The following is a 12461-nucleotide window of genomic DNA, read 5'->3' as shown; positions in this document are numbered from 1 at the left end:
TTCCGTTTTCTACTTGTGCACTTGCTCTTCATTTACAGTTTTCTGGGATCTTGATTTATTAACTCACAAAATGTTTGATTTATACATAGGGTCTAGAACATGAGGTATTCTCCAAAATTCTTCGTGGCCTGTCTGGTGCTAAAGTGACGAGGCCAAGCACATTCCGCAGTTGTCAAGATGGATATGCCGTGAAATCATCACTTAAAGCTGAAGATGGATTGCTGTATCCTCTTGAAAAAGGCTTTTTCTTTTTGCCAAAGCCCCCGACACTCATTCTGCATGAGGAGGTCTGCTTTCTACATTTCTGACATGCCTAATTGTTCTTCATCCATTTGTCCTCTGCTAAGCTGTTATTTACTGCAGATCGAGTATGTTGAATTTGAGCGCCATGGTGCTGGTGGTGCTAGTATGTCATCTCACTATTTTGATCTCCTGGTCAAGCTAAAGAATGACCAAGAACATCTCTTCAGAAATATACAAAGGAATGAATACCATAACCTCTTCAACTTCGTCAGGTAAATGCTGATGTCTTGTTGATTTAATCACTGGCATACTATTTAATTCGTTTGGGGATGATAAGTTCTTGTTTCTTTCCTTCAAGTGGTAAGAATTTGAAAATCCTGAATCTTGGAGAAGATGGCCAAGATAGAACTGGTGCAGTTGCGGCTGCTCTTCAGAGCACTGATGATGACCCTGTTGATCCACATCTGGAGCGAATTAAAAATCAGGCCGGTGATGAAGAAAGTGATGAAGAGGTATTGCGTGTGTGCAATCTTTGCTCTTGCTTGCCTATATGGTGACGGAGTAGAATGCGTAATTTGTTTACTTGTAAATCGTACTGTAACTTATTCCAACTTCAGGACGAAGATTTTGTGGCGGACAAGGACGACAGCGGATCCCCTAGTGATGATTCTGAAGAGGGTTCTGATGCCAGCATAAGCGATGGAGAAAAGGAGGTAACTAAATTACTCTTGACAGTATCCGTAAGAAAACTTACCTGAACCAAAACACATGTGGGGCAAGCCACTGCTTTGATAACTTCTTGTTTCAGAAATCTTCCAAAAAGGAAGCTAGTAGCTCAAAGCCACCTGCGAAGAGGAAACCAAAGAATGTGGACGTGGAAGGTTCAGAGAAGAGAAAGCCAAAGAAGAAGCAGAAGAAAGATCCCAATGCCCCTAAAAGAGCAATAGCACCATTCATGTATTTCTCAAAGGCTGAGCGAGCTGTAAGTTACTTGCACCCATCCATATTAAAATTTTCTGCTTTCATGGTTGACAAAATTGTAATCTGAACACGTACCAGCTCCATCCCAAACTGCATCAAACCAATACCAATAGATGCATCATGAAACATGTTTTTCATATGTATATTTATTTGGTATTACAGATAGCTATTATTTCTATGAACTTGGTCAAACTTAAATAAGAGTATCCTGCATTGTTTTTGACGAATTTTAGTTCATTCTGTGTTGCAGTCTATGGTTTCTATGTTAGGTTGTAGAATTATTTGCTATTCTTTCTCAAGACATTTGGCGTGTGCTGTCAAATTAAGCAAACAGTGGATCCTTGATTGACATTTTTCTAATGCAGAATTTGAAGAACATCAACCCTGAACTCAGCACCACGGATATTGCAAAGAAGCTTGGAGAGAAGTGGCAAAAGATGTCAGGTAACATGTCCTAAGTTACAATGGCAGTATGGTGCAGTTCACACTGTCAGTTTTTTTTAAGGAAAAAATAACTCGTGTTAATCATTTCCAATTGTCATATTTGCAGCTGAGGAGAAGCAGCCATACGTTGAGCAGTCCCAAGTGGATAAGAAACGCTATGCAGAGGAGTCTGCTGCCTACCGCGGCGCTGGTGCGGCTCCTGTAGACGTGGACTCTGCAGATGGATCGTCCGATTGAATTGGAAGATTGGCCGTTGTTGAAAGGAGCATACTTTCGAGTCATGGTACAAGTAGGCATCCGATTTATCTTGGCTGTAGTGACTGTTGAGGTGTGATCCTTACCGTTTCTGAGTGAACGAAGAACAGTTAGGATATGTAGGTTCCAAGGTAATGTTTGCTTTGCTACGAGCTGTCAGCACATGTGCCAGGTGTTTTATTCGCACGCTGCTTGTGCAACTTTTTTTCTGCAAAATACTCAAATCTTCATCGGAATTACAAAGCATACAAAACATAATAAAAATTACATTGAAGTGCTTGAACCATTAAATGACTAATACCGTCACAGAATGAGCCGTTGACGCTACCCTGACGACTAGTGCCCTGGAGCTATAGTTCGCCCTCCCATAACGATGCTGGCCCAAGTCTTTGTGCATGCGTCCTCTAATGACCAACGCTACCTAGCTGTAACCGTCTTTATGCACTAAGTTTTTTTTTGAGAAATCTCGCATCTTTATTCATTCGAAACAACGGTCGTAGATACACTGTTTGGGTCATGTGGTACGCCCAACCAAACATGTCGACCTACATCTAGATTATAAGCAAACTTGAAGAGATTACGAGCCTCATAATTAAAGTTCCTACGCTCATGTATAAAAGAAAAAGAAGAAAAACTCCCACAACGAGTCACTATTTCATGTACTATGGCAGCATTTGGACCTCCCGTCCCCTTGTTGATGTCATTCACCACTCCTTGACAGTCCAAGGCCACACAAATAGTTTGGACGGCGAGATCATCAGCAAGTGCTAACGCTTCACGGTATGCATAAGTCTTCAAAATTAGAGGATCATTTATTCCTTGGAAGACCACAGCCGAGGAGCCTAGATACAAACCAGATTGGCCTCTGCAAACAGCTGCTACCGCTCCCCCACGACGGGATCTTGCTACAGCACCATCAACGTTTACTTTCACAGCGCCATTAGGAGGTGGTAACCACCGTTCAGGCTGTGCAGATGGTATTGCTGTTGTACGTTGTCTCTCCAGGCTATTAGCAAGCTGCCCCAGTTCTGCTATAAAGTTGTTTACAAAGGAAATTGTTTGTTGGGGACTTTGAAAGATGGACTCATAGACCGCTTTGCGTCTAGCATACCATATGGAACAGAGAGTGATGACCATCGCTGTGAAGCTCGCTTGATCCAATTCATCACTGAGTTCAAATAACCACAATCTCGCATTGGGTTCCATGTTGGCAGACATGCGCTGAACCATCACATCATTGGACAACGCCCAAATGCATCTGGACATAGTGCATGAAACTAGGGCATGTCTCCATGAATCCTGACATCCGCAGAGCGGACATGCATCTTGGACTGACATGTTGCGCTTCTTTAGAACATCGGTGGTAGGGAGTGAATGATGGGCCAGCCGCCATAAGAAGATCCTGATCTTCGAGGGGATCTTTAGTTTCCACAAGGAGCACCAGGACCTTTCGTCTCTCTGAACACTTGATGAACCACCTCTTCCCTGTAACCACTCTTCTCTCTACAACTTCGTTTTTAACAAAAAAATTGTACACGGAGGCTACCATGAACCTGCCCTTTCTGTCCGGATACCAAGCCCAGAAATCTTCGGTGTTGTTAGTGCAAGTAGGTATCTTCAGGATTGCATTTGCATCTATTGGCAGAAAGACTGACCGCACCAGTGCCTCATCCCAAGTCGCTGTAGCTGGAGACAACAATTCAGATACCATCCTCGGGGGGTCAACAACAAGGGAGGTGATCGGTCTAGGTGTAGTTTCCTTAGGGATCCAATTGTCAGCCCAAATGTCCGTGCTTTGACCATTACCAATTCGACGGATAATCCCTTGTTTTAACAAGTCCCTTCCTTCTAATATTGCCCTCCAAATATGAGATGGTCTGGGTCCAAGTTCCGCTTCAAGTATATTGCTATCTGGAAAGTAAGATGCCTTTAAAATTCTTGAACTCAAACTTTCAGGTTCTTGCATTACTCTCCAGGCTTGTCTTGCCAACAGTGCCAAATTAAAGATTTCAAGGTCTTTGAAGCCAAGACCGCCTAGATTTTTGGGTCTTGTCATGACATCCCAAGAGACCCAAGCTGGTTTGCGCTCCCCTTGCTTGCAACCCCACCAAAACTTTCGAATGAGGGATTTTATGTGATCACATAATCCCCTAGGAAGCTTAAAACAAGACATAGAGTATACCGGGATTGCCTGAGCAACGGATTTGATAAGAACATCTTTTCCACCCGCAGAGAGACATTTGCTCATCCATCCCTTAACCTTATCCCATACTCTGTCACTCAAATATTTGAAGGTGCCCTTCTTCGAGTGCCCCACATCAGTTGGCATACCCAAATACCTGTCACTCAAAGATTCATTAGGGACATGCAGAAAACCTTTGACAGCATTACGAACTATCTCAGGATAGCCCCTACTGAAAAATATTGATGACTTCTCCCTATTAATTCTTTGCCCCGAGGCCAAGCAATATGTATCCAATAGGTTTGACACCTCCTCCGCTCCATTAATACTTGCCCTGAAAAACAGCAGGCTGTCGTCCGCGAATAAAAGATGGTTCACCGCCGGAGCCGACGGTGCCACCTTGATGCCCCTGAGCTGGGACGACTGGTTCTGAGATTTTAAGAGGCACAAAAGGCCCTCTGCTGCTAACAAGAAAAGATATGGAGAGATAGGATCTCCCTGTCGAATACCTCGTGTTGGTTTGAACACCTCCGACTTATTACCATTAAACATCATTGAAAAAGATACTGAGCTCACCATGTTCATAATCACATTAATCCAAGGTGCAGCAAAGCCCAGCTTCAACATAATTGCCCTTAGATAAGACCATTCCACTCGATCATAAGCCTTCATCGTGTCAAGCTTAAGTGCCGCAAAATTGTTATTCTTTGCCCTATTCCGCTTCATAAAATGCAAGCATTCATAGGCAGAAATAATATTGTCAGTTATGAGCCTCCCTGGCACAAACGCCGATTGTTCCTCAGAAATGATGTCCGTAAGAATCAGCTTGAGGCGGTTTGAAAGCACCTTCGAGGCAATCTTGTAAAAGACATTACACAAGCTTATAGGGCGAAATTGGGACAATAGCGTGGGGTTTGGTACCTTTGGGATAAGCACCAACAATGTGTCGTTTAGGCAAGCGGGGCTCTCTTCCCCCTTCACGATGCCTAACACCGCCTTAGTAACCGAATCTCCACAAATGTCCCAATGTTTCTGGAAGAAATGAGCCGGGAAACCATCGGGACCTGGAGCTTTTGTTGGAAACATTTGAAAAAGAGCTAATTTGACCTCCTTGGCATCATAGGGAGCCAATAGGATAGAATTCATCGCTGGTGTGACTTTGACAGGAACATGTTCAAGCACTTCAGCCACTCCTTGGACCCCCTCTGAGGTATATAAATTTTTATAAAACTCCAACGCAAGCTGCTGCATTTCCGTCACATCCTCCGTAAGTTGTCCATCCGAACGTTGTATGGCTTTGATCAAGTTTTTTCGGCGTCTCATGGAGGCCCTCATATGGAAGAAGTGCGAGTTACGATCTCCTGCAGCAAGCCATTCAACCCGGGAACACTGTCTCCACATCAATTCCTCTCTCAAATAGAGCTCAATTCGGCGGTCATTAATTTTAACCTCTGCATGGGAGGGACCTACTCGTGCAGAGTCGCTCCGCATGCGCTCAAGTTCCTTCTTTAAACTGCATATCTCCCGTTTGACACTACCAAAGGTAGTTTGTGACCATTCGCCTAGATTGTTAGCCAGAGTATCAAGTTTCGCCCGTACATCACTAGCTGTCAAACTCTGGCTGTTCAGTTCCCATGTATTTTGGACGGTGGCCTTTAGCTCTGTGTGTGTGTCCCACATTACTTCATATCTAAACTGCTTCTTCTTTCTCCTCCCACTTGGTGGTTGAGCTAGCTGAACCAGAATCGGGGAGTGGTCTGATGTAGCGGCTGTGAGATGTTCCACCACCGCAGCAGGGAATCGAGCACACCAGTCAATCGAGCCGAGGGCTCTGTCTAGGCGGACACGGGTGAAAGTTCCTCCTGTCACTTTCTTTTCGAAAGTCCACTTCGTCCCCTTGAAACCGAGGTCGACCAAACCACATACGTCAACTACGTCCTTGAAGCATTGAATTTGTGCTTGACTCCTGTTGTCAATGCCATCACGTTCATCATGTTTCAAAACTTCATTAAAATCTCCCATACATACCCAAGGCATATCATGCAAAGTGGAGAGATTTTTCAAAGTGTCCCATGTGTGGTGGCGAAGGTGTGTCTGGGCCTCCCCATAGAAGCAAGAGAGCCTCCACGGTTCACCACCTAAGCCAGAAACTTTCACATCAATATGATACTTCGAGTAACCCAAAATCTCAATCTTTATATCATTATTCCAGAAAATAGCCAAGCCTCCGCTTCTACCGGAGGAATCAACAACAAAAGAATTATCAAAGCCTAGCGTACTCTTTAAACTCTCTGCTCTATCTGCACTAATCTATGTTTCAACTATACAAAGTACTATAGGGGCAAACTTTTTCGCGACTTCGCGTAGCTCTTGAATTGTCGGGGCGTTGCCGATCCCGCGACAATTCCAGCTCATCAGATTCATTGCGACCGGCGGTCCTCCGCCGCGGAGGCCGCCGATTTCGCATCATTATTTCCCCCCAGTGTCGGGGTCTTCTTAGGAGCACCATTGCCGATCTTCTCTGATTGCAGTGTAGTTCTAGATCTCTTGGGGTCTTGCTTGGGCGGAGGGCTAAGGGGTACAACAGCTCCACTTGCCTTGTCCACTAAAGCCAACTCCCGTCCCATACTGACTGAGGGAACAGCCGTCCCAACCACTTGATCAGAAGGACATTTGCGGTTGGCATCAGCTGACTCCATGTCAATGTCCTCTTGTTCAGTACGGTCAGAAACCTTCTCAGAGGCTGTCTCGCCAGCCTGCATGTCATGTTTCCTGACCTTCTGATTGCTGTTCCGACGCCGAGTGCCCCAGGCAGTTGTCGCCGGTGCTCGTAGGTTCTTGAAAATTAGAGAAGACGGAGGGTGAACCCCGTCCCCGTGCTCCTTAAATTCATGGCCCATCATTCCACAGACTTGGCACCAGTCCGACAAGCGCTCGTATCGCACTGCGAAGATTTCCCTCTCGCCTCCACGGATCAAAGAGGTTGCTTTCTTCATAGGATTACGCACATCCAGCCATACCCTTACCCTGTAAAAATTTCCCTCAAAATCAAAAGAAGATGGTTCCGAGTCCACAAACTCGCCCACCTTTGAGGCCAAAGCTTTAATCTTGCCATGGTATGCTATGGGAAGATCGATTATACGCGCCCAGATCTCGAACTTGAAAAGCTCGATGGACGACGGCTTGGTATATCCATCGTATGGCGCAATGATCACCGGGTTGCCCCTGAAGTGCCAAGGGCCACCCTGGGTAACCCTCTCCCAGTCACCCAACAATTGAATTGCATCATGAACAGGTTTTCCTCTAGAGTTTTGATTTTAACCGCTCTGGCAAGATCCCAAGCAGTCCTCATGTTACAGAAAAACCAGTAGGTGCTGAATCCCTTATCCATATGAACCCAGACCAAAATCATCCACCGGATGTCCTCATCAGCCGGGGCGTCTGTCTCCTCGAAGACTACGTCGTCGAGGTCATCCTCCTGTAGGGCGAGTTCCTTCATGAGGTCCTCGACCTTCCCCTTCCCCTTGGTCCCTGAAGCAGACGGATCCACATGGCTCGCCATGTTCGCGATCAGCGGATGAACCAGTTCGATCTCTGAAATCCGGTCAGCCCCAAGAGATAGACCTCAAAAACCCTAACCCCTCCCTAACTCGCGAACCGTACCAAGGCCGGGCGGCAGTCCAGGACTGCCCCGTAATCAGCCCGAGCAAGGTTGAGCGGAATCAGGAGAGGAGAAGGACAAACGATCTCAACATCACCGCCGGCGACAAGAGGAGCGGAGCCCTAGCGAGAGGGAAAAAGACCTCGTTTATTACTTGACAAGTGCGGCATGCACTAAGTAGGAACTGCGGCTTGCGGCCCGCACCCGGCAGCGGTGCTGCCAGGTACAGTCATATCAACCGCTGCCGGGTACCAATCTGGTAATAGTTATTCCAGCATTGCAAATATAGAAAAAGCATGATATTGGTTTAGTACAGCGTCATACATCAAATCATTATATATGAATTTTAACCCAAGAAAAATTTAGACAACTAAGATGCCATTCTTTTTTTTGAAACAAGGCAAAAGACTTACCATTTTCATTGATTAATAAAGAAGGTTTACACTTATGCCCGCAACGCGGGGAAGATGCCATTCTAGAAAGTGTAGACAACTACAATGCCTCTATTCTGATGAAGCCTCCAAAAGCAAAACAACTAAAGCATTGCATATCAAATATAGTTTCGGTACAGTATAACAGACAAAACCCTTACATATGACCCAAGAAAAATTGAAACTGCAGCTTGCCACACCCCTCTTGCCTCCAGCCATACCCAACCCGGTAAGACATGGTTCATGTTCAGAACAAAATTATCCATAGCTCTATAGCCCATTACATGCCAATGGTGCATTTTTTATACTAAACACAACAGGGTTTAGTACATTGTATTAAAAAAAGCCACAAAGATTGTTTACTGTAACTAATTTACACTACTTTAACAAATCATAGGAGTAAACTATATATAGTTAACTATTTTAGATAGATAGCCTTGTCAAGTTAAAAAAAAAGGTAGATAGCCTTGTTCATTGAATCCAGAACCCGCCGCCAATCACTTGAAGCACATGAGTCAAATATATAGTTAACTATTTTAGATAGATAGCCTTGTCCATTGAACCCATAACCCGCCGCCAATCACTTGAATCCAGGGTTGTGGGCAGAGTTTCATACCCACATAATTTCTGAGTAGCTTATGACTTGAAAGTTGTATAAAAATGTGTAAGCTTTGCATTTTTCTTCCTGCAGATATTGATTAGTAGTAGCATATGGTGTTGTGTTTCCTACCTATCTATAACTTTATCGGAGCACAAAAACATTGAGGAAAATAAAAAGATCAGGACTCTTTCAGACCAATATCAACTTGAAGATGTGCCAAGACATGAGTAGCTAGTCATCTATCTAATTTATCAACACGCCAGTGAGAGTAAGTCCTTCGATTCACAACTACATTTTTATTTATGTAACCTGAATGTTTTGCTTTAAAAATAGCTTGATTGCATCCAAATCTTAGGGTTCAACAGATACATGTATTTCATGATTTCCTGATCTGTCCCCTTCCTCTTCTCAGCTCCCCTCCAAATGAAATGTAATCATATATATCAGTCAAAAGTTAACATTAATTACCTTGAGCAGCTATGTATCATATAAAATACAGTAACCATGATGCCACAATGCATATTAAATTGGTAGGGAACATGCATGATGTTCGAATCGTGCCATGATGGCAACCAAGGAGAAGACAGGAATTCAGTAACCACCACAAAATAACCTATATACCCGGTGCTAACATGACAGAGCATCTGTCTCTCCCTCCCTCCCTAACTCATTTTGTGATGACAAATTATCTGAATCTAAGCTCATGTTTTTTTGCTTGTATAAGCTGATCCAAGTTCACCATATGACCAATTGTCAACCAAAGGAAAAAAGGCATAAATAGATACATAGAAGCATCTTACCAATTGCTTTCAACACATGGATGTTAGTTATGTAACGATAAAACACAACTACAAGAGGATCCAATGCATAAGAAGCTAGAACAAACTTTAACAGAGGTCAACAGTAAAATAACATGTTAATTTAGGAACCTAATTTACATAGCAAAAGCATTAATGGACCAGACCCTTCCTGAAAATAACATATTGAGTTGATCACACATGCTTCCATTCAAGCTACCCCTCCGATCCATATTAATTGTCGTTGATTTAGTACAACTCTGTACTAAACCAACGACAATTAATTATGGGTATTTGTTTTCCAGGTAGTGTAGAGTATCCAATACTTAACCAAGAAATCAAGAGCTGCTCAAGCTGAACTCCAAATCGGCCACCTCCATGCAGATTTCTTCAACCAACAGTTCAACCATAAATAAGCATAGAAAAGGAAGCCTGATAAAACCTGGTGGAGGATGGTACATGCCATTGGTGCTATAATTAAGCATCTCTACCACAGACTTGAGAGGGAGGTCAAGCAAGCGATGAAACTCGGACCCCACTCCACCTAGCACACCACAACCAACATCCTTATGGTCGCGAGTTGTTGCCGCCCAGCCCCTCTACCTACTCCTCGGTGTCGTTCCTCTTCCAACACCACACGAATCTCGCATCACCGCTTGTGCTGTAAGCGGTAGGCCATGGTCAAGGATGAGAGCACCGTCTGGATATGCCACTCTTGTTTGCCTTGTTAATAAACCAAGTGTAAAATAAATAATAAGAGGTGATATTACGGAGCCTGCAACCAAAAGTATCATATACTATTACTATTCCACATCACATCTAAAGAGCAAATTAAAAGGTAGATGAATTATTGCAAGTAAGGAATAGTTCTTTAGTATATATTTGAGGTTGATGCCATCTGCAAGAGAGAAAGCAATTGCGGGTGGATGATGTCCCAGAAGACTTTGATTGCAGATTCTACCACAAGATGTATAAGTGTTGGTAGTTGGGATTTGATTAACTATCTATTTTGCTAATTGTAACAGAAAAATGAGGCACTAAGTACGTGCTCAAGAAAAAAAAGCGAGGCGGCGAGCTTCATTGAAGCATTCAGATTGACAAGAAACCCGGTCATCATGTAAAATTAAAAGAATAAAATGGCAAATTCATGTGCATTGGGAGTTATGTGCGAGAGAATAATGAAGTAACTTAATCAGACTTGGAAAACACTTAAATATACTCAGGATAGAGTTCTGTTGGTCCCTCACATGCTCTTCTTGGTTATTCTCATTTTATGCAAGATTTCTTGGGCCTAAAAATGCAAAACTTAAATCAGAAAATTGATTCAGGCATAACAGGTATACATAAGGATCAAAGCATGGTATCTGACCTTGCCACCCTCCCTAAGCATAGAACTGCTTTACTGAGGGCCAAAGACCAAAACATATACATGTGTGGTAAAGTGCAGAAAAGCCCCTTATACAATGGGAATGTACAGAAAGGAACTATACATATGTAACACCCCCCCTCAAACTCATGGTGGATTAAAAACACTGAGTTTGGAGAGAAGAAAGCTATGCTGCGCTCGAATTTGTGCCTTCGTGAAGAAGTCCGCCAACTGTAACTCAGAGGGCACATAGTGAAGAGCGAGAGTCTGATCCTGCACAGTAGCACACACAAAGTGGGCATCCACACCGATGTGCTTGGTGAGCTCATGCTTCACCGGGTCGCGCGCAATACTGATAGCACCGGTACTATCTGACAGTAAGGGAGTCGAGGTAGTAGTAGACTGATGTCGCTTGAAGCTATGTTGGTATTTCCCCAAAGAGAAAGGGATGATGCAGCACATCGGCGGTAGATATTTTCCTCATATATGAAACCAATGTTATCGAACCAGTAGGAGAACCAAGCAACACAACATAAACAACACATGCACACAAATAACAACTTCTCGCAACCCGACGTGTTAAAGGGTTGTCAATCCCTTCTGGGCTATGACGCTTCAAGATAGCCAAACAGACGTGAGGTAAATTTATAGTAGACGAACGCAAAACAAATAAATAAGAATAAATTGTAGCAAGGTATTTTTGGGTTTTTGGATTAATAGATCTGAAAATAAAAGCAAAGGAAAATAGATCGCAAAGGCAAATAATATGAGAAAGAGACCCGGGGGCCGTAGGTTTCACTAGTGGCTTCCCTCGAGAAAAATAGTGTAACACCCCGGATGTAACTTTCCCTATTTGTACTCCAACTCTTGCCGTTTCCGGCGTTAAGTTATTTTATTTTCTCGGGTTCGGGTTTTGCCTCCGTGTGTTGTTGTTGTTGTCATGCATCTCATATCATGTCATCATGTGCATTGCATTTGCATACGTGTTCGTCTCATGCATTCGAGCATTTTCCCCGTTGTCCGTTTTGCGTTCCGGCGCTTCGTTCTCCTCCGGTGGTCATTTCTAGCTTTCTTTCGTGTGTGGGGATTAAAAATTTCCGGATTGGATCGAGACTTGCCAAGCGGCCTTGGTTTACTACCGGTAGACCGCCTGTCAAGTTTCGTACCATTTGGACTTCGTTTGGTACTCCAACGGTTAACCGAGGGACCGAAAAGGCCTCGTGTGTGTTGCAGCCCAACACCCCTCCAATTTGGCCCAAAACCCACCAAACTCTGCTCCATGTCCTAGAGCGTTCGATCACGATCGCGTGGCCGAAAACCGCACCTCATTTGGACTCTCCTAGCTCCCTCTATGCCTATAAAAGGCCCCTCCATTTTTGGATCTCCTTCCTCCCCCCGAAACCCTAAATTCTACCCGCCGCCGCCGGACAAAAATTCGCGCCGACGGACATTGTCCGCGCAGCCGCCCGCGCCTACCAGGAGGCGCCACGTGGCGGGTGC

The 12461-nt window shown here is 44.2% G+C and overlaps 1 protein-coding gene across 1 annotated transcript in view; it reads left to right on the top strand.

The window, feature by feature from the left end:
* Positions 1-2139, top strand: part of LOC119365171 (FACT complex subunit SSRP1-B-like) — a 7048-nt gene extending 4909 nt beyond the window's left edge. Inside the window, exons 10-16 of the mRNA XM_037630770.1 lie at positions 90-287; positions 364-515; positions 602-755; positions 861-956; positions 1052-1225; positions 1590-1668; positions 1775-2139. Coding sequence (XP_037486667.1) covers positions 90-287; positions 364-515; positions 602-755; positions 861-956; positions 1052-1225; positions 1590-1668; positions 1775-1905 — 984 coding nt within the window. The 3' untranslated portion in view covers positions 1906-2139. The remainder of the gene's footprint in view (positions 1-89; positions 288-363; positions 516-601; positions 756-860; positions 957-1051; positions 1226-1589; positions 1669-1774) is intronic.
* The last annotated feature ends 10322 nt before the right edge of the window (positions 2140-12461 follow it).

This window comes from Triticum dicoccoides, chromosome 1A (genome assembly GCF_002162155.2).
Source record: "Triticum dicoccoides isolate Atlit2015 ecotype Zavitan chromosome 1A, WEW_v2.0, whole genome shotgun sequence".
NCBI lineage: Eukaryota > Viridiplantae > Streptophyta > Magnoliopsida > Poales > Poaceae > Triticum > Triticum dicoccoides.
Note: the sequence above shows the minus strand (reverse complement) of the source record. Positions and strands in the feature narration are given on the sequence as shown.